Source organism: Chironomus tepperi, unplaced genomic scaffold (genome assembly GCF_022539635.2).
Source record: "Chironomus tepperi strain 1889 unplaced genomic scaffold, CSIRO-AGI_Ctep_v1 contig_337, whole genome shotgun sequence".
In the NCBI taxonomy this organism is placed as follows: Eukaryota; Metazoa; Arthropoda; class Insecta; order Diptera; family Chironomidae; genus Chironomus; species Chironomus tepperi.
The window spans coordinates 3610061-3632104 of record NW_027226459.1 but is presented as its reverse complement, the minus strand read 5'-3'; the positions used below and the strand labels follow the sequence as shown (position 1 = coordinate 3632104).

The 22044-nt window shown below is 33.5% G+C and overlaps 3 protein-coding genes across 3 annotated transcripts; all 3 read right to left on the bottom strand.

Moving 5' to 3' along the window:
- Positions 1-1610: 1610 nt before the first annotated feature.
- On the bottom strand, positions 1611-4853 carry LOC139093615 (2-phosphoxylose phosphatase 1). Its single transcript, XM_070644381.1, has 2 exons — positions 4496-4853; positions 1611-3351 (listed from the first exon to the last, which is right to left on the bottom strand). The coding sequence occupies exons 1-2, from the start codon at positions 4785-4787 to the stop codon at positions 1922-1924; spliced, it is 1722 nt and encodes a 573-aa protein (XP_070500482.1). The 5' UTR covers positions 4788-4853; the 3' UTR covers positions 1611-1921.
- Positions 4854-5717: 864 nt separating this feature from the next.
- LOC139093783 (testis-specific serine/threonine-protein kinase 3-like) lies at positions 5718-7102 on the bottom strand. Its single transcript, XM_070644610.1, has 6 exons — positions 7081-7102; positions 6752-6933; positions 6517-6686; positions 6210-6460; positions 5968-6143; positions 5718-5912 (listed from the first exon to the last, which is right to left on the bottom strand). Exons 1-6 carry the CDS (start codon positions 7100-7102, stop codon positions 5718-5720), a joined length of 996 nt encoding a protein of 331 aa, XP_070500711.1.
- A 2284-nt stretch (positions 7103-9386) lies between these two features.
- Positions 9387-14914, bottom strand: LOC139093642 (uncharacterized). The gene is made up of 3 exons (XM_070644416.1): positions 14827-14914; positions 11017-11090; positions 9387-10937 (listed from the first exon to the last, which is right to left on the bottom strand). The coding sequence occupies exons 1-3, from the start codon at positions 14839-14841 to the stop codon at positions 9968-9970; spliced, it is 1059 nt and encodes a 352-aa protein (XP_070500517.1). The 5' UTR covers positions 14842-14914; the 3' UTR covers positions 9387-9967.
- Between the last annotated feature and the right edge of the window lie 7130 nt (positions 14915-22044).

The window sequence follows — 22044 nt, the reverse complement described above, 5'->3', positions numbered from 1 at the left end:
ATTAATTTAACTACAAAAAAATAATAAAAATTAATTAAAAATTCGCAAATTCCGCGAAATTCCGCAAATTTTACAATTTTGCAGCACTTGAACTCAAATTATAGCAATAATTGCGAAACAACTTGCAGACATTATCAAGTTGAGTTTAATTCCCTTCACTCTGTGTAAAAATCATTGTATCAAAGTAAAAATGAGTACCAAGAGAACATACGACATGGTTCAATTACGCTACAATTGCACTTCGGGGCAAGTACTTTGCTTCGTTTTCTTCTCACTTTTTTTTTTCTTTCTTATTTTTGAAAAAAAATGAGAAAAAAAAACTGTAAAGTAATTTTTTTGTTGTTGGATGTACTCTCGCCTATAAGACGTGTATGATAAACTACTTGTTGGCATTGCTGATCTGTGAAATTATTATTGACATGGAGAGATTTAATTTATTTTATTAATGATCTATTGAGGTGAGCTTTTTGGCTCAATGATCAGCAAAAAATGAAATTTGAATAATCAGCATGGATAGTAATTTTTATCTGCTGATTTGGCAGTAAATGAGCAATTTTTGCTGATGTGTTTTTTGCTAATGTTCGCAGATTTTTATTATGTTGAGTAGTGAAATGTTCATTGATTGTAGAAAATGTAAAAGCGCAGTGTAATTCATGAAGCATGGGAAGAATTCGGTCTGTGTTTATATTGAGCAGCTCTACTCGATTTTTCTATACAACAATGCTTCATAGAAATAAGTAAATCAACTAAATTTGGATATTAACTAAGATTCTCCATGGATTTATCAGCCAAAGGCAACTGAAATGAGAAAAATGAGTTGAATTCGAACTCTTATGTCATCCAGTCTATTAATGTTGACCTGATGGTCATTTTGTGATGACTTAACAAGAGTTAAATCGCTTCTTCGACTTTAAAATTACATGATGATGTCTAAACTCAACAGTCACGGGTGTTTTTGCTCATTTTTAAGACAAAAAGTTTGTTTTTTTCTATCATTATTCATGAGTTTGAAGTCATTCAGACTAGTAACCGATGTAACATCCAAACAATAACTGACTTAGTTTGAGAAGAAGTCACGAATGGACAACTTGACATGATGCCTAATTAAAAATGACTCAAATTAGTTATTCGAACTTATTTTTGTATTAATTTTAAGTCATCGAATCGTTCAATAAATCTAATTTAATGAAATGGTCGAATAACGACATAATTGGCGGAACGTTCCTGTAGATCCTGTCCTGGCGGAATGGAGATCTTATTATTGGACTGCAGATCTAGTTGTTATCTTGTCATCATGTCAAGTTGTCCACTCAGGATAAATATTTTGAGTCAATAACTTTGATATCAAACTTTTATGAGCCCAGCTATCAATGATTTGCTGAAAATTTGGCAATTTAAATGATTAGGAATTTTCCTTACGTAGTTTCGAGCGGAATATCAAACCTTAAATTCAAAATTACATCCAAAACATGTAAACCAAAGCTTTACAATCCCATACCATGCAACCCAATTAAAAACACCTTCAGCCACATACTTGTGTGTTCATAATACTTTCTTCATTTACTGATTATGTACTTATTATTATTAATATTGCGATAACATTTTCGCGATTAAAATTACAAGTTTTTTTCTCATTTTTTAATATCACAAAAATTAAAACTTAAAATCCAAATTAATCCTTGCAAAAAGGTAGAAAGGAGAAAAAATAGACATATAGAAATTTTTATATAGTTTTTTGATATGTTTTTGTTGTTTTTTTGTCACTTGAGTATTTTTTGTCATCTATGACTAACTTCCAAAGAGCATGCTTTCATGGTACCGTAATTGCATGCTCATTGCTTGTTAGCGTATGCTAAAATTTATTCTAAATAACTTTATTGCGTCCAAAAAGTTTCGATGTTGCTTAAATACATTGCATCTCCTAAAAGTACGAATTCCTGTCAGTTTGAGGCAAACATGCATCCTTAAAGTTGGTCGCATTCATCATTGAAAAGTAATCATCATGTATAAATCTTATAATATTCTCAATTGGACATAAAAATGCCGACTGAGCACGTCCACGTTTAACACGTAAACTCTTTCCATCAATACAAAAGCTTATAAGTCGTGTCACATCCTTACCATTGTAGACAGCACGATAATAGAATTGATTATCTTTATCGCTCCGGTAGACTTCAAATGCAAATCTTGTTGCGTATGGAATATATGACGATTGCTCAATTAAGCCTAACGCAGCTAATACAAATTGGAGTGTCTGATCGTGGCATGAATATAGCACAAATTTTGTCTTATCACCACTTATCATCTTGAGCATTAGTCCAACAATATTTCTTATTAATCCATAAGCCCTTAATGCCCGTTCAATAATTTTATTACGATTGTTGCTCTCTCTGACTTCATATGAGTTTGTGTACGAGAATAATGCCTCAATGTGATCATCTTCAACACAATTTTCTGTCGGTCGATCATTTATTGCTTCCTCCATGTCATCATCATCACCGTCATTTGTGGTCGAGTCTGGTGAATGTTGACTTTCGTCCAAATCAATTATGTCATTACTTTCGATCTCATGCTGTGGCTGTGCTGTTGATTGGTGGGAATTATGTTGACATGGAAGCTCCTGATTGTGACAAACGTACATGAGAAGAGCATCACGGACATCCAATGGATTAAAGACTGGAGCATCTTGAATTTGAAGTAGTGATGATCCGACTAGATTCACAAGGGATGCAACAGCTGGAATATTTGTGTAATCTCTGGAACTTTCCCTTGACAGCATTTTCTTAAGATGCTCAGCATTCGCACATGCACAGTCATTGAAACAGAATGCAAGGCTATGACTTTCTTGGACTTGTAAATTATGCCATCGATCATTCGGCAGGAGATTAAAGAGTAGAGCCATAGCTGATTGAAATGTTCTACGATATCGTGTCGAATACACAACAATCTCATCCGTTCCTGTAAATTGTTGATGATTTTCGGTATTATTGCTAGTTCGCGGTGGTGGTATTGGCACAGGTTTTCTAAGTAAATCTAAAGCATTTGCGTAAGCATGTCTCATAAGTTCACCGATATGTAATAATTGTGATATGCCCTTATATGTTAACTGACCGAGTAAACATGCTCGTAAATCAGCTGGAAGTAATGGAAAACCATGAAATGGTCCTTGACGATTCCAACTAACATGTCCATTATTATTTCCATTATTTGGATTCATTAATGATGAATTTAATAAATAATTTCTATATTTGATTATGTTTTGATCATGCTCATAGCTACAATCAATTGAGTGTATGTCACGAACATGAACTAATGATGCACGGTCGCCGTGTCTTATCAACAATATGACTCCTAAAAAATATAATGGTAGAAAATGTATCAAATAATTAAGTAAATATTGACTTAAGTGGTTTGATGAGCTGAGGTTGGGGGGATTCTTGGTGATTGACAGTTTGGATGACTGAGAGGATGTTTATGGATTTAGATCATTTTATTATTTTAAAGCAGTGGTGTGCAACATTTTTTATGGCACATATTGATGGTATGCCTCGACCGAAACTGCACATAGTATGTGATCCATGGCATTTTTAAACATTTTGGCGGCACACTAGTGTGTTAAGGCACACAAAGGCTGCCCATTTTTGCTCCAAAGAGTTCTAAAGTGCTATTTTTGGATCAATGCTTGAAAATTTAGGGGCTGCACTTTGAATTATCGATTTTGAACTAAATTAGAAAGCTAAATTCAGATCATTGAGATCCAGAGCTGCACTAAGGCGTTTTGTGGCTAATGATTGTATTACGAGTAAGTTTGCGTCAGACCATTACACTCAGTAGATCTACAGCAGAATTGCAAAACAGGCAACTGTCACAAGCAAACATTGTTCAATTTATTGATAATTTGTACGATTTTGTAAGAAAAACCATGCACATTATTAGGAAATTGTACGGTTTTTGCCTGTGACAAGTTCTATCTTGCAACTTTAATCTACAGTTTACAGTGGGATCAGACCCACTCCTTTAATGACGCGTTTGTCAGTTTATTGTAATTATCCTACTAAGGGAGCCTGTAAACCGCGTTTACACTGCATATGATTCAAAAAAGACAAGTGAAACAGTTTGTCCTGTCGAGTTTCGAACCCAAGACTCCTTTGTCTGTATCACAATAATTATGTTCGAAGGTACGAAACCATTCCGCCACCGAGCCACCTCATCTTAAGTGAGTCTATACTACATCATATAAATACTATGTAATTAACTGAATTTTGTTGATTCTCTACAGCAGCTTAAAGCTTTTTCAAATTAAACTTAATATTCAGCTGTACTACAGCTCACATAACTTCATGCTTTCAGCATTTATCACAAAATATTTTATTAAAAATTCCTCAACATTCTATAAATAAGAATCATCAATGAATTCCCTCATTACACAGTTCATTCACTGCTTTTTTCCTCATCGACCACACAAAAAAAAGAAGAAAAAAAATTTTTTTTTCACCTTGAAGTGTCCATCCTTCAATAAAGCCACCCTCATCTTCCGATGTCAAATTCAATGTATTTATATTGTTACAATAACGTTGACGATACTTTTCAATTTTCTCAGTGTCCTTCCGTTTCGTCTCAAACGCAACTTTATTACTATAAAATGATTTTGGCAAAAATGCACTATTTGTTGAGTCGGATGAGACATATTTGTACATTCCGAGGAATATTAGGAGTATCCATAGCAATAAATAGAAGTAAATTGTACGATGTTTTGACGATAATCGAAGAAATTCTCTTAAAATCATTTTAATTAGCTTAAAAATCCACTTATAAACTAATAAAAATTAAAATCAACTATGCTACTGCATTTACGGCCACGAAATTTTTTTTTATGTCTCAAAATTAAAATTTACCAACGCGCAGGTTCATGAGTTACATGCTGTAAACATTCAACAATAATATTGTGAGGGACAAAAAACAAAATAGAAACATTCAGCATGAATTATTTAATGTTTTATGCAATGTTTTATGCTTGTTGCAGTCTCTTTTGCTTATTCAGCATGAAGTTTTTAGTCTAAATTTTGTTGTCCTTTGGTAATTAAAATTTTATGACATTGCTCATAAAGGTTTCCTATGGCAGGAACAGTTTTCAACATTAATTATGAAACGGAATGAGTTTTTTGGGGTGCAGCTATGTGAAAAATCATTAAATGTTGTATATGAGTTATGGGATGGTTAGCTGGCTTCAATGTATATGCCAAGTACATGCTGTAAAGTGTGATTTTAAGTCTTTAAAGACTGCTGAAGATTCTTAAGACAATGTCAAGATCTAATCATCTCGAAAGGGTCAGTGAGGTGTATTTGAAGCCCTATGTATGACTATTAAGGATTCTTAGGTTAATGCCGAAATCGAGACAATTCAAAGGACCTGTAAATCGTGATTTGAACTCTGTATAACCATAAAGAGCTCTCAAGACGGGATTAGAATCGAAATAATTCCGTACAGTCTTGATCTTGAGATTGTGTCTAAATTGAGACATCAGGAACCCTCAAAGCCCTTCAGTGACATACCAACATGAGCAATTGAGCCTAATCCCCTACTACTAACCCATAACAATACCCATGAAATCCCATGAAAACAGCCCTCATCCCCAACACCATTTCCCCAATTCCCTCACCCAAACAAACACCACAAACTCTTCCATTTTTAAGTTCCTTTATTCATCCAAAACATTTCATTTCACAGAGGATGACTGCCTGTTAATAGTAAGACGTTCGTACTCAAGATGTTTTGTCGACACCCATAAATCATTCTTCAAATCTTCAATCGAAATACGTGATTTTGCTGGCATAAAAATCTTCCTGCAACACGCTTTGAATTCTGCGGATGTGATGATGTTTGTTGAGAATGTTATCGGTGCTTGAACTTGCTGTGGATGGAGAATTAGTTATAAAAGTCATGAAAAGTAAAGCACATGGACTTACCTGTATCAATTTTGAAAGATTTCGATCATCGAACGGAAGTCGACCATGAATCATCGTGTACAGCACACAACCCATTGCCCAAATGTCACTTGCGAACGGATCATAAGGAACACCTTTGAGAATTTCAGGACTAGCATAAGCATAAGATCCACAATAAGTTTCTGACAGATTTGAATCTTCTTTTGGAAGTCTGGCAGGTGAATTTGACTTTTGAGTAAACAGCGCTTCCAATTTCTCTTCACCGGCTGTCTTTGGAACTGGATTCATACACTTTGCGAATCCAAAGTCAATCAGCTTCACGGTGTAGTTGGCATCGAACAGAATATTCTCACATTTTATGTCCCGATGTGCTACGCCTTGTGAATGACAATACTCAACTCCAGCTAGGATTTGATGAAATATGCTGCATGCTCGGGCTTCAGGAATTCTCTTTTGTTTGTGGATTAAGTCGAGGATTGAGCCATGCTCAGCATTTTGCATTATTATGTACAGTCTGGAAGGAAGTAAAGTAATTATTGGGAACTGTTTGCATTTTCTGTATTTCCTTACCTGTGTGTAGTCTCGATGCTCTGATAATACTTGATGATGTTCTCATGCTTCAAGAAACTCGCAACTTTGATTTCGTTGTAAAGGAACCGCCTTAGAAATTCCTCTGGAACTTGATATTTGGATACAATTTTGATAGCGACCAAGCCGTTCTGTTTTTTTGAGTATGCAAGCTGAAATTGAGAGAATTTTCAGTCATAAGCATTGATGTCCATTAACTTTGATAATCCATCCTTACCTTAACCTTCGAGTAGCTCCCAGTTCCAATTTTCTTGATGAACGTGAAGCCATTTTCTTCAAATATTGACTTTGAATGTCCAGCATTGTCTGAGTCATGGCTTATACTAGATTTTGTCGAATTAATTTTACTTCCATCTTCTTCTTTGATGTCTAGTTCTGGTGGTGGACTTGTAATTTCAGCTGGAATGAAGAAAATTAAATTTCATACCCAAAATTAAGTTAATGTCCATAAAATAGACCATAATGAGCTTTGGCAGTGCCGAAGAAATTCAAATTTACTTTAATCAACTGCCAAATTTCATTTTTAGGCATAAAAACACAACTTACGCTTTTCAACTTCTGCTGCCATTGCTTTTAATTCTCTTTGAATCTTTCCAAGCTCAGCGAATGTTTATTAGCTGGTTTAACGTAAAATTTGGATAGGATGTTCCTGTTTGTTGCCGAAATAAAGGAATTTAAAAATTTTTTTTTGATGTTCTGGATGATTTTGAAAGAAAATAAAAAAATTCAAAGGTTGCCATGATTAAAATTTGACTTTTTGTCAATTTTTTCAATTTTTAGAAGTACTTGTGATGTAATTTAAAGCTGTTAAGACGGCAGGATGCTTTTAAAGCATCATCATCGTGATGTGTCACTCGGGTCTTCTGTCAGTTTCTAATGTTCAGCACTATGCTTTCCTGAAATCCAGATCCAGGAGAATTTTTTAGAATCGAGAATAGACTTTTCCGGAATTTTTTTGTTGGCGATTCCGACATTGAGAAAGCATATTTAGCATTTAATGTTAAAACAGATGTTCCATGACTTCAGCGATCAACTTCGTGATCTCTTAGCATCCACAAAGCCATTTGCTGTCAATTTCTCCCATTACAGCTTCTTCTGCTCGTCAGTTCACATGAATTTCACATCTCAACCTACAAATCCACATTGGAATTGCAAAATTTACCCAATTAATTTTTAACCTCTTAATTCATACATAACATAACCAAAAAAAAATCCATAAAGCACTACTTATTCCTCATTCCAAAAATTTGAATATAATTTTTTAATGAAGAATTATCCTCAATCATGACGAGCTGCAAAGAAGAAAAATGAAAGAAAGACCTACATAATAATTTTTATTGCCATTGCATAATAAGCTTGTAACACATTTTCTTCTTCTTGGTCTGCAAGTGAGAGATACACTCGAGAAAGTATTACAAACGTACATTGTAATCCAGTAAATTATATCAAAAAAAAAAAAAATAACTTGCTCTTTCACTTGGGGCGTAGACGTACAGCTTAATAAGATAATGACCGTACACATCATCTGTTGTTTATAGTAGCACGTAAGAAGTATGACGTTTATGACTGTCTTTTTGTTTGTTGAGGTTCAAATGGCATCGTGTGTTTTTTGGTAATTGTGGTGTCTGACATGCAAGGGAATTTGAGGGATTAGCAGCTTTATTAATGATTTGTCAAATAAATTATTTTCTGGATCTGGAATTGAAAGATTTGAATTTTGAAATGGAACTAATAAAGCATATAAGGTTGTAAGAAATTTTACAGCAGAGTTGGACGGACTTTGTTATTCCAGACTCATAAAAGTCCTAAAAGGTGCCTTCATTGGAGTCTGGACTCTAGACAACTCTGATTAGGAACAGCATTTACTTAATTACTTCCTTGGCAGGGGTGCACGGGGGCTCATTGCCGCGTTTAAAGAACGTCTGTAGACAGCTCTATCTATCGATCTCTATCTTTTGTTAGCATTTCAAAACTGAATTTTAATTCCTATTTACTTAATTATATATTGACTTAAGCTGACTCAGAACCACTGGATACCATTTGTGAACTACCAATACAAATTACAATAAGTTGCTATCAAAAGTATCTTTCACAAAGCAGTATCTAAAATGAATTTTCAACAAATATATGTGATGAGAGAAGTGCATGGACTCGACGGAATATCCCGTGGAACTTCCGGGGAATTTTCTTCCGTGGAATAAATTCTACGGAATATTTCGTCGGGTCTATGCACCTAAGCCATCAGTGATGTGTCGTCTGAGAAAAATGGAATCAAGTGTATCGAGTCATATATAACCGAACCAGTCAGTGCGAGAATAAAATTTCTATGGTCAAATGGTTAATTAACAGACCTGATATTTTTGAGTACGTCGGTTCGATTATTAATCATTACATAGAGTGTGGTCGATACGATATGGATTCACTCAATCCTCACGACATTAAATCAGACGATGAACTTCAAGCAATCCATAATGGATCAAAAGGAATTTATGGACTAAAAAATTTAGCAAACTGTCGTCTAGACAAGTCACACGTCGAAGCTAACTAGTCTTGATGTTAGACCAATCGATGCCTAAGTTTAGACAGCATAGCTTGTCTGGTATGGTCATAGGCATCTAAACAATTTTTAAAATTCAAGTCATTACTAATACGATGATTTTTACAGTAAAGTTTCGAGCAACAATCTCATAATAAACTGTCTAAAGCATAATTTACAATGTTGCTTGCTATCTTCTGGAAAAAATCTACATGCAAGTTGCCAGTCTATATTTCACCTGCTGTACAACACTTTAGTAATTTAAAAAACAATTTTTTACATTTTTTAAGACATTTTTTTATTTTTGTAACTTTTTTTTTTACAGAATAGCGCATAAAATTAAAAATTAGTCAACAATTAAAAAAACAAATGAGAAGTACAAAAAATTTTTTTATGAAGTAAGTTGAAAAGAAAAGTTAAAAAAATTAAAAGTTATGAAACAATGCAACAAAATTTCAACTTTCTTTCGTTCGTCATTCGTCAAAAAATGAACGTCACTAACATAATAATGACTATGAGCATGCAAAATAATTATCTATGCCTTTAAAACAATACTTTCGAGTAGGTTGTCTTGTCTCTTTTTTTTTTACAGTGCGTCACATGATGTCACATGACAACAGTGTAACAAAAAGAAAATTATTATCTTATTAAGATCAGTCATTCAGTACAATGATAACTGGAACTACTATGAATTTAAATAAATAAGAGCTGAGGAAGGTTTATGATTTGGATGAATGCATCTACGTCGTCTTGCACGAACAGCAACGTCTCTCAATAATTTTTTTACTTCTTCATCCTGACTCTGCTATACCCTAAAAAAAATGCATCACGTTCACATGTTACGTAACAACTAGTAGACTATAACTATTTTGTAGATATATATTTAGAAACTAGGAACTAATAATGGTATCCTCCATGTCCTTGCTCATGGCCAGCACCTGATGGTTGTCCAGCTGAATAACTGTCAATTCCTTGATATGAATCGGCTGCTCCATGACCTGATGACACTTGCCATCCACTATTTCCAGCTCCTGAGCTTTCATATGATCCATGTCCTCCGCTGATTTGTTGGGCATTTGCATCATATCCGCCATGTCCTGAACCACCGAAATCATGACCAGCTTGGGCACCGAAATCTTGTCCGTGTCCACCAAAATCTTGTCCATGTCCAGCTTGGGCACCGAAATCATGTCCATGTCCACCAAAATCTTGTCCATGTCCAGCTTGGGCACCAAAATCATGTCCATGTCCTCCAAAATCTTGTCCATGTCCACCAAAATCAGCTCCTCCGAATGAACCGGCATGTGCTGATGCACCAGCTGAACTATGTCCACCAAAATCAGCTCCTCCGAATGAACCAGCATGTGCTGATGCACCAGCTGAACTATGTCCACCAAAATCAAATCCAGCACCACCATGTGATGATCCACCAAAATCATGTCCTGATCCACCGAATGAAGCACCATGAGCTGAACCGCCTCCAATTTGTTGAGCATTTGAGTCATAGCCACCTGAGCTGTGTCCAAATCCTTCAAGGCTTTGAAGTCCAGCATCATGATGATGTTCAGCTGATCCGTGACTGCCAGCGCTGCTACCAGCATGATGATAGACATGAGATTCTGTGCTTATGGTATTTCCATGTCCACCGCTTGAATGTCCACCTCCGAATGATCCACCATGACCTGATGAGCCTCCAAATGATCCACTTGAGATTCCGTGACTTGAACCACCTCCGAAGCTTGATCCACCATGGCTATAACCGCCACCTCCAATATCACCAAATCCAGATCCATGTCCATGCGACTCATGATGATAAACATGCGAATCTTCAATGTGTGGCTGAATCAAATGAATTTTAATGTGAACACTAAAGTTGGGTATAAGAAATGGAAAGTTGAATTACAAATCAATTGGATTAAATTTCCAGTTATCTCAAGTTATCTTACTGTTCCTTTCCAAATGTTGGTGCTGGCGCTGCATATCCAACTGCGATAAAGAGCGCTACAAGGATGAATGGACTCTGTATGAATAAATGAGAAAGTAAATGAGAATTAAATGTTAAAGAGAATGCAATAAATATGACATAAGGAAGTGAGGTTTCGCGATTGCATAATTTTTGTAATGTTGTGTATTGATTGTGTGGCTGGATGGATGATCGGAATGGGGATTTTAAGTGATTGGATGGCAGCTATTGAGTTTTGAATCAATATAGATATCAAGTCTCATAGATTCATTGTTCAGGCAGCACCCAAAGGCATCTAGGATCCATAGTGAGTCCATAGGAACTCTAGACAGTCATGAGATCCAATTGAATGCCAATTACAGCGTTGTGTAGCCCGGATAACAATGATTCTCATATTAGATATTAAGTCTCATAGATTCATAGACCAGGCAACATCTATAGACGTCTAGGATCCATAGTGACTCCATTCAGAGTCCATAGGAACTCTAGACACTCATGACATCCAAACAGATGGCAAATACAGCCCTATGTTGCCCGGATAACAATGATTCTCAAACTTATCCATTCAATGCCACAAGCCATAACCATATTAAAAGATAAAAAGCATAAGAAGCACAAGAAATGGCAATTGAGAGTGAAAGGCATCAACCCATTCAATTGTCTCATGTGCTTACTTATTATGGTCTATAATTTGATGCCTCAAGGCTTATTAATGCTCATCTTTCATGATTTTTGGACTGTTAGATGCAACGCTTTAATGTGCGAATAGCTTACAATAATGAAAATTGTGCGTAATGGATCCAACATTCACTTTTGAAATGCCACAGATCATGTAATTTTCCAATTAAGTCGTGACCTGGTGTCCAGCTTAATTCCACTGAATCATTGCTGATAATCTTGACTGTATGAAGTGAGCTTATTGATAATTTCATGTTATGCAATCACAATGGGAACTGCTTTAACAGAAGCAAATGTAAAGTCTTGTGAGCATTTAAGTGATGTAATAAGGGCAATGAGTCGGCAGCTTCTTTATGCTTTGAAGTTTGGTAAAATTAATTTGATGAGGAATATGAGGAATAGGCAGTCATTATGGTTGAATGTAAATGAGCCATTTAGGCTCAGTAATTGAATTTTTTGCGGTTTTTCGGCAGTAATCGATCAAGTTTTAGTGAATTGAAATGAATTTAGATGAGTTTGAGGTAGTAATGAGGTAGTTTTAAGTGATTTTGGCTATTTTTCAGCTATTTAATGGTTGGTTACAGATGGAAATTGATATTTTGGTAGAGAAGGTTGAATAAGGCACTAATTTCAATAGGAAGACCGCTCAACCTTCATTAAAAAGCTCATAAAGGAATCTCATTGAGTAAAGCATAATCCTGGACACATGCGGCTTAGATATAGCCGAATATCAAGCCCCAGGTCGACTTCACTCTGGCTTAATGCCGGATTTCATCAAATCTAGCCTCAGGACGGTATAGCGCCAGCCTGGAACTGATCTTGATTCATTTCTACGTCATGTGCTTTCCATGAATTCAGCACTTGCTTCAACCTTAATTTCTCACACTAAAATCTCAATCTAAAATCTAATTTCATGCAAAAATGTTGAATAAAACTTCAATTTCATCCAAGAAGCAATGATGACTATTAAAACTACTTCCTTAATGGAAAAAATAATTAAATATTTTTCTTCAGCGATACATTTAACTTAATTAGCATCGTCTCATTAACTTGTACCAGTTCAGCAAAAAATCATTTTCTTTCTTTTGCATTCAAAAATAATTTCTCTAAATGACGAAATTAATTAAATTAAAAGTTTCAATGCTAGGAAAAAGAAGTGAATTTAGAGGCTAGGCTTGGAGATTTTCAACAATGAAATGAAATTGGAGCTGATTTTATGCGGTGATAGACGCAGTGTGATGGAATGGATGAAGGTGTATCAGTTGCACAATATTGAGATTGCGATCAGTTTAATGAAGTTTTGTGAGTTTTGATGGGAAATTTTTGTGGAGTTTTTCATTTCCTATAACTTTTATGGTGTTTTAGTAGATTGAAGCTTGTTTTTAGGTTTGTAATGATTTCCTAAATTTGAAATTTATCTTTTAAAATTTTTGAAATTTTTTCTTTAATATTTTAAATTTTTGTTTTGAAAAGTTTTTGATATTTTACTCAAATTTTACAAATTTTTGCTCATTTTTTTGAATTTTTCTTCAATTTTTTGAATTTTTCTAAGAATTTTAACTTAATTTCCTTCAAATTTTACTTTTATAACTCTTCAAACTTTAAATCTTTCCAAAATTGACTTTTAAAATTTTAAATCATTTCAAAATAGTCAAAATCAATCAAATCTAATAAAAATACTTCAAAAACTACTCAAAATTCCATCCAAATTGTTTTCTCCTAAATCCACACTCAACAATAATTAAATTTCATTTTGACATCTATCAAATATTCATCTATGCATAAACATTTTAATAAAAATATTTGTAACATGAAAGTAAAAGTAACAATAAAAGCTTGTCGCAATTAAATGCGATAATTATGTTTACACTCTTTTATAAAAATTTGTGTAACAGAAGTAAAAAAACAAATAATTTGATTGCCTCCATGAGATCTGCGATGTGTTAACAACATGATTAATGTAATGAGGGTTTGATGAACTTTTTTTGGGCTTTATTTTGTTACAGTTGATGAAATGTAGATGGAAATTAGGAGATGTAGTGAATGTTTATTTAGTGAATTAGGATTGTTTTACTTATGACTGATTAGAGTTGAATAGAGTCACTCAAAGAAGGCAATAATCCGAATTAGGGATAAAATTTGTATTTTTGAGATTAAATATCTCGACAAATCTGAATTTTGAAGACCAAAACTCGAATTCGACTAGAATTTTGAAGAGAAAGTCAACTGAAGTCAATTGGACTTGATATAAAATTCAAATCAACTTCTAGTTTTGCATAAAAAATCAATTTGAATTCAGAACTTCAAACTTAACTTTAAATCTAAAATTGATTTCGAATTGAAATGAAATTAGACGAGATTGAGCAAGGAATAAGACCATTTTTTAGTAGTTTTAGTAACTCAATGTCTCTTCTTAGACTACTCAAGAGTTTTGACCATAAAATATCATTTAAATTTGAAATTTCTGATTAAAGTTTAAATCTATTTTTTGATAAAATATCAAAGTTTTAAGCAATTTTACAGATTTTGTCAATACTTTTCAAGCATTCTTGACAAAATTGCTTGTTTTTTCAAATTTTCCTCAATTTCAAATCTTTGAAATTGTAAATTTTGTCATTTTTCATTCTAAAAAATTCAAATAATTTCGAATTCTTTTGATTATGCAATTAATCCAATCCTTTGAATTCTAATTGATTTTGTAGCCTTCATAAACTTTCTTCAATACATCCAATTCACAATCTAATGGTTTTATCATGTCCATATTCCACTAATCAACTCAATATCCAAAGGAAGTTAACTCAATTCCACAAAAAACTTCATAATTTAACTTCAATTTCCTTTTAAAATTTATTTCCTCATTATTTAGTCTTTCATTGCACTTAAATTAAGTAGTCATCATTTAATCATATGCAGAAATTTCATTTTGATGAAGCAATCAAGTTACTTGCTCATAACATCCACAATATTATTTTTATTCCATAATTAACTGTCAGTCTTTTTATTTAATTTTCACTTTAAAATCCTCTTCATTTTTTTTTAAATAATTTTCACTTTTTTAATGCCACACATTTTCAAAATTAATTGCAATCCACGAGAATATAAATCTTCAACTTACGACTTTTGTCAACATCTCTAAATTTATTTTTGAGTCCTTGTTATGAAAAGTTAAAAGAAATTTAAAATCGACTGTATTTGTCGAGGTACGAATTGGTAATGTCTTAAAATTCACAATTGCATTATTTATTTATACTTTACGCGCGGCACTAAAGCCGCATTCAAATTTGAGATAGTTTTTCCTTCTTCTTTTTCCGCTCTTAAAACCGAAATGAAAAATGTGTATTGAATTTACCTTTAAGTTTTGTTTGGCTGTTTGGAGCTTGTTGCTGTTTTTCTTTCTTTTTTCTCTCACTCTCATTAATGCCGGGTCAAAAAATATTGTTGTTGTTGTTGGAGTTGGTTCACATATAAAATATAAATATAAATGTGTGCTATGATGTGGTTAGAGATGGTGAGTGGCTAAAGCGCATTTTCCACTATTTCTCAGTAATAATTATTTACGTTGTGTCTGTTAAAGGGAATTGTTCAATTGTGCTCGAAAATTCCAAAAGAGCTCCGAGCCTAATTTGCCTAAATTGCCTAGAAATTCCAAGATTAGGCTTGGAGTTTTTGGAATTTCTAGGCAATTTTGTTCAGAGTCCATAATATGCTGTTTCAATTAGTGACATCAAGAATTTCAGTAAACTATCCAATTCTGTTTGACCTAATTTACTATTTCATTAATATTGAACGCATTAACTCATAAGTAACCCAAAGTGATCACACCAAACATTAACATCATTCCAATAAATCAGCGCGATTAAAAACGAGAAAAGAAAGAAGAAAAAAAAATCAAAAAAACACAATTTAAAAATTGCACGGAAAGTGAACAACAAAAGATGAAACTGGAAGTTAATACCATCAACATAAACACAAATATGAGAAGTGCGGTGGGAGAAATACTGCAATAAAAAATATTTTTTGCACATACCGAAAGTGTCATAAAAATAATAATTTTTAGTTCTATCGCAACCAGATGTAATGTCTATGAACACAAAAAAAAGTGGTGGAAGTAAGCCTTTCACTCATTCGATGAGACACATTTCATAATATTCAAGTTCATGTATGCGGAAAATGTGCATTAATGCAATAGGTATCTGTTTATGGCAATAGACAATGATCTTAACTCAATCAGGCACTTAATCTTGTCGTTATTGAATTAAACAATCGCAATACAATAAAAAGTAATGCGAGAAATGAATGATAATGAAGTTGAATGAGGTACAAAACAAGAAGTTTATATTCATGACTATTTGAGTATGCAAAATTGAACAAAAAAATTATACACAATAAAAAAAATTGTGGATTTCTTTCATGAAGTTATTAGATTACGGCAACAATATAAATAAATAGATATAAAAATGTAGAGTGCGTGACAAAAGGAAGGCTATTGTGGCGATTTTGGTCAGATTTGGCATGCAAAATTCGTCTAGTCGAGTCTAATCGAGTCTAGACAACTTTAGTATGAACTTAGTCGAGTCTAGTCGAGTCTACACGACGCTAGTCGAGTCTACACGACGCTAGTCGAGTCTACACGAGTCTAATCGAGTCTACACGAGACTAGTCGAGTCTACACGAGGCTAGTCGAGTCTACACGACACTAGTCGAGTCTACACGAGGCTAGTCGAGTCTACACGAGGCTAGTCGAGTCTACACGAGGCTAGTCGAGTCTACACGACGCTAGTCGAGTCTACACGACGCTAGTCGAGTCTACACGAGGCTAGTCGAGTCTACACGACGCTAGTCGAGTCTACACGAGTCTAGTCGAGTCTACACGACGCTAGTCGAGTCTACACGACGCTAGTCGAGTCTACACGAGGCTAGTCGAGTCTACACGAGGCTAGTCGAGTATACACGAGGCTAGTCGAGTATACACGAGGCTAGTCGAGTCTACACGAGGCTAGTCGAGTCTACACGAGGCTAGTCGAGTCTACACGAGGCTAGTCCAGTCACAGACCGTCTGGACTCTCAAATCTATTTCACAAGAATCTGACAAAATCATCTCAATGGACATCAAATATACAAAATCGCAATACAAAATGTGTCTTGATTATAACTTTCCTAAATAATTGAAGCCGACTTGAGGGCTACTTTTAAGTACAACAAAGTGCTTTGTAGATTACCTAACATTAAATCATATTCACAGATCATTCTCAACTTTCTCCTAAAACCTTAGCAATTTCATGTAATCAATGAATGAAAATATTTAGCAAAAATTATAAATTTATTGAAGATTTCCTGATGATGTTATGAAATTTTGTATCAGATGTTGTGAGTAAAACATCAATGAGCATGCTTTCTTCCCGCATATAAATGTTTAAGACATAAAATAAAAAAAACTGCATGAGTAAGTGATGATGAGCGGGCTAATTTTATGCGAATTAAGATAGTTTCCGTAATTTTTGCTTCTTCCACGTGCATGCGATGGCAGCGAAATTATTCGAAAATTATATTTCTGTTTTTTTGGAAGAAGAATTTGCGGAAAATAATTGCAATGATGGAAATTTTTGTGAGTAGATTTGTAATTCATGTGTGAAGCGATGAGATGATAAAAGTTTGAGAAAAGGAAGCTTAATTGATGAAAGTTAAGCGACGTCTAACTAGGAATGAAGCGACGACTTATAAAATAAGACTAAAAATAATGCGATGACTTACAAAATGGATAAAAACAAAGCATTGACTTACTGAAATGCAAGTGAAAATGAAGCAATGACTTACTAAAGTAAGATGAAGAAAGCAAAGCGACGATTTGAATATTGAAATTAGAAAAAATGTTAAAACTAAAGCAATGATTTAATCAAACAAATGCAAAAATGAAGGGACAATTTACTTTAATTTGAAAGAAAATCAAATAAAGCGCCGACTTGATTAAAAGTTTGACGAATTTAAATCGACGACTTACTGATAATATGGGAAATAAAACGACAATTTGGGAAATATTCAAAGCGACGACTTCCATACAAAATTTTAATTCATATAAAAATGACGAAAATCATAGCGACGACTTTAATAGCCAATAGTAAATTTAAAGTCATGACTTTAATAACCAATGTAATAAAAATTTAAATAATCTAAATTATGCAAAAAAACCATCCGAATATCTGCATAAATTTCACACAGAAACTAATTCCATTAGCCACGCATCTTTCAGCTTCTTCCTATTTAATTACCACAAAGAGATGAGAGTCTTAAGTATGCTTGATAGCACTTTGTTATGTCAAATCTCACTGACCAGTGTTAATGAGCATGCATGGTAATAGATTATCATTATGCTTGTAATCTTTGCGACTTAAAAAAGAGTCAATAATCGTGTACAAAATGTCTTAGGAAATAATAAGTAAAAATTCGCAATAATAATACTTAAACTACATCACGCATGACATGATTTTTTAAGGCTTTTTTTTTCTTGTTGAATCATTGAATTCATTTGATGGGCATTTCTGGCGTTTTTATGCACGTTATTACTAATGTTAATAATGACCAGTTGATGCAGTCTTTTTCAAATTCAAATAATTTTTTTAAGAGTTGATTGATTCAAGTCGATTTGATTGAATAACAAATGCGTGTTATGAATGACAAAGAGTTTGATTGATACTGGAGGATCCTGTTTATTTGGTGGAAATTTGAGTTTTTTTAATCTACATACTACTACGTTGGTAGCGCGTCAATGGGGCCATGTGCGTCCTAGTCAAGGAAGTAAGCTAGTACTTCGCTGTTCGTTCAGATCAATTGCAATTCACGTCTCCTAAAAATGTTTCTATCACTGGCTTTCGTCTGCCAATCGCCGATACCAAATTGACCTCTATCGACAGCTGATGTCCATGAGTTCTAGGACCTTCATTGCGCTCTTTTGTTATCAATCAAATTGACTTAAAGAATTAATATAATTATTTGAATATTTTTATCTGACGGTCACTAATATCGTGAGAAGAATCAAGGAAAACAGGATTCAGGGGACAGAACATGTTGTTAGTTGACCTGAAGAAGCTTCCCAAAATAAGGTCTATAATTCAAATTTTATTCGTGCCAAAAAAGCGCTTGAAATTGTCGTGGAAAGGCTAAGAAGTTGAGAAGCTTTAGATAGAGATAGCATGGCATTTGGTATAGGTAATTGGCAGATTGATGTGTCTGTTTTAGAATATGTCTAAGAAATGTCATGGATCGCAATTGATCTGTACAAATAACGAAGTAAGTAAGCAATTTTATTAATAATTCAAAAAAAAAAAAAATCAAAAAAATTAACCATAGGCCGCTAACTCATAATTAAAACATAAAATCAAAGTTTACTACAAAGGATTCGAACCTCAAACCTACAACTAGGTGTAACCCAAGCATCTCAATGCTTATCCTCAACTCCACAAAACCACTCTAATCTACAACATCTCAATCAACATAAATGACTTTATAAACTGTTAAGTAATCAATAATAAGCCTCATATTTTGACTGAGTGATGAAAATGCAGCTCCAATTATTTTTTTTATTTTAAAGACAAGAAGCCCTTCACTTCCAATTTTAACCAATTAAAAAAATATTGGGCAGCACTTTCATCGCGATCAATAATGAATAATTCATATCTGTTTTATATTGTTATTTAAGATAATTAATGTACATGATTATTATGCTGTAAACAATCATTATTTGGATTGTATTTATCAAAACAATTTAACACTTCATTTGAATGACTGTAAATGTTTATTTAAATGGCGATTATGAAAGCAATTGTTATTGAAAATAGAATTTATTGAATGTAAGTAAAGGAAATGAATGACTTTTATGAAGAATAATGAGTTAAAGAGAAGTATTTCCTGAATCAATCGGTTATTTAATATTAAATATTAATGATTTTACTTGTACTTAGTTGTACAGTTGACTTTTATGTTTGATATTTATCTATTATTTGTGTTTAATCACCTGAAAGGAGCTTGTCATTAGGTGTAATATAAGAAGTCATTAATTTAGCAAAATTGCATGACAAGGCTTGAAGTTGAGTTGGATTTTGTATGGAAAAAAGTCGAGTTAGGTCAAGTCAGGAACGAATTCAAGGGGAAGGAGGGTCTGGGACTCAACTTCCCTACCCTTCCCCTCACGAGAATTTTGGAATAATGCTTCATTTTGCTAAATTTTCGAGGTCTTCTGGATAAGCAGATGATTCATCTCTATTTAAAATTCAAGTCAACTTCGAGCTCTACTGCATGTTTAAGTAAGTTTTTCCTAGCTTAAAATAGATGCATAATATCAGAGCTGGACAACCTTTAATTTTTCACGGCGCAGTTTATTAGTAAGCCTCAATCAAAGCTACATTCGGCGTACGATTCAAAACATTTCTAAAAAAATTGGCAGCACACTAATGTAACGTGCCTCACATATTGCCCACCACTGCATTAGAGCGTCAAACTTTCCATACATCTCCAAATACAATCACAATCTCCACCACAACCTCTCTAAGTTCAAATCAATCCAATCATAACTCTACATTAGGTCACCCTCCAATTTACTCCACAGCTACTTTTCATTATCGTGCAAAATTTTCTTCTATTTTTTAAAGCCTTATTTTCATACATAACGTAATAATGCAAGATCAAATGACTTATCATCAATCATGCAAGCAGATATGGCAAGTTAGTGTTTATTATACAATCTTGATTGTTTTATTTTAAGTGGAAATAAAGCATACTCAGGTACATGATGTGGTGTGAAATTGTGTTTTTAAAAACTTTGTAAAGTGTAAATTGGCTGAAATGTAAGAAAAATAAGATAAGTTGTGTTTATAAGAGAAATTAAATGTTTTAGAAGATAATCATTTCCGATTAACATTAATTGGGAATATTAAAACATTAAGTTGTTAATTAGATATCGTATAATAATGGAGTTAGTTGCCCTAAGGACTAGCTTAAGACTAAATCTAGGGGAAGACCGAAATGTTCCTGAATTAGATCTTTTGATAAGGACGCTGGAGTTATCAATATCTCGAGCTGGGAGAAATCATCAAAAGGAAGTGCTGTCTTCGAAGAAGTACGTAGATAATTGAGGACTAGATAGACATAGAAAATATTTAGTATGGATTTAGAGGGTTTTTTGGGTTTTAGAAAAAAAAAACCCTAACAAAAGGAGTGTATTTTCCATAAAAATAAGGACCCTGAAATCCTCCATCGTCTCTGGATATTACCCTGCTAATTAATATGCACCGCAAAATACAATGTATTTGACCTAATTTGCTTCTTTTGCTTGATAAATCTAGTTTCTCTGGATATGATCTTTCCTTCTCTATATTCAATACAAAACAAGTTATGATCTGCATAACAAAGCTTGTGCAAAGCTTAACGACAAAGAAAAGTAATGATAGAGTCCTCAGGGCAACATGACTTTCGCATGGCGTCTAATTTTATTAAAACCGACCACACGCCAGAGTCATGTCATCCAGAGCAAGCTAATTTTTCTATTTTAAATTTTGTGTGCATCTTGTGGTAGCTCAAGTCAACAAGTTCAAATCATACAATGAGAATGCGCATTAAGGTGAGATTAATCACGAGTATATTTGGTTAAAACAATTGAAATGCAGATTCTAGATCCCTACAGATCACTAATTACTCATTTACAAGTCAATAACATCTCAGTTGATCCGAAGTTTTGATGTAAATTCACAATTTCGATGTAAATTTCTTTAATAAATTCCAACTGTATCAAAATAATAATCCATTACATAAGCCATTCAATAGGTCAAAACTCTTAATTCCCACAGTAATTTACAGCCATTTACAACAATCTGCAGCAACACTTTCATTGCAAAAAGCCATTTTTCGGTGCAGGAAACATTTCTCCATGAGTTGTCTATAAGCAATGTTATTACTTAATTACTAGTTTCCAGGACACAGACAATCTTCTCATAAAAATCAAACTTAATATTTGGTTGCGGAACGATCACAGCAACAGTGAATAATGTAATAAGTAACTTACATTATGTGCACTTTTGCGAAAATGTGTTAAACGCAACAATATTAATTGTAAATTATGTAAACGATATCCATCATGTTTATAACAATAATAATCATCATCATCATCACATTTATTAATATGGTTATTGCTGCTTAAGTTAAAATTAAAAATAAACCATATCTGCATTTATTTTCGAAAGTTTAATTAATTTTATTTCTTTTATTTTTTCAGTTCCAACAGTAGAAGAAAAAAGTGAATCGCAACATGATAATTTGAAAATGAAATTTTAATTATCATTAAGAG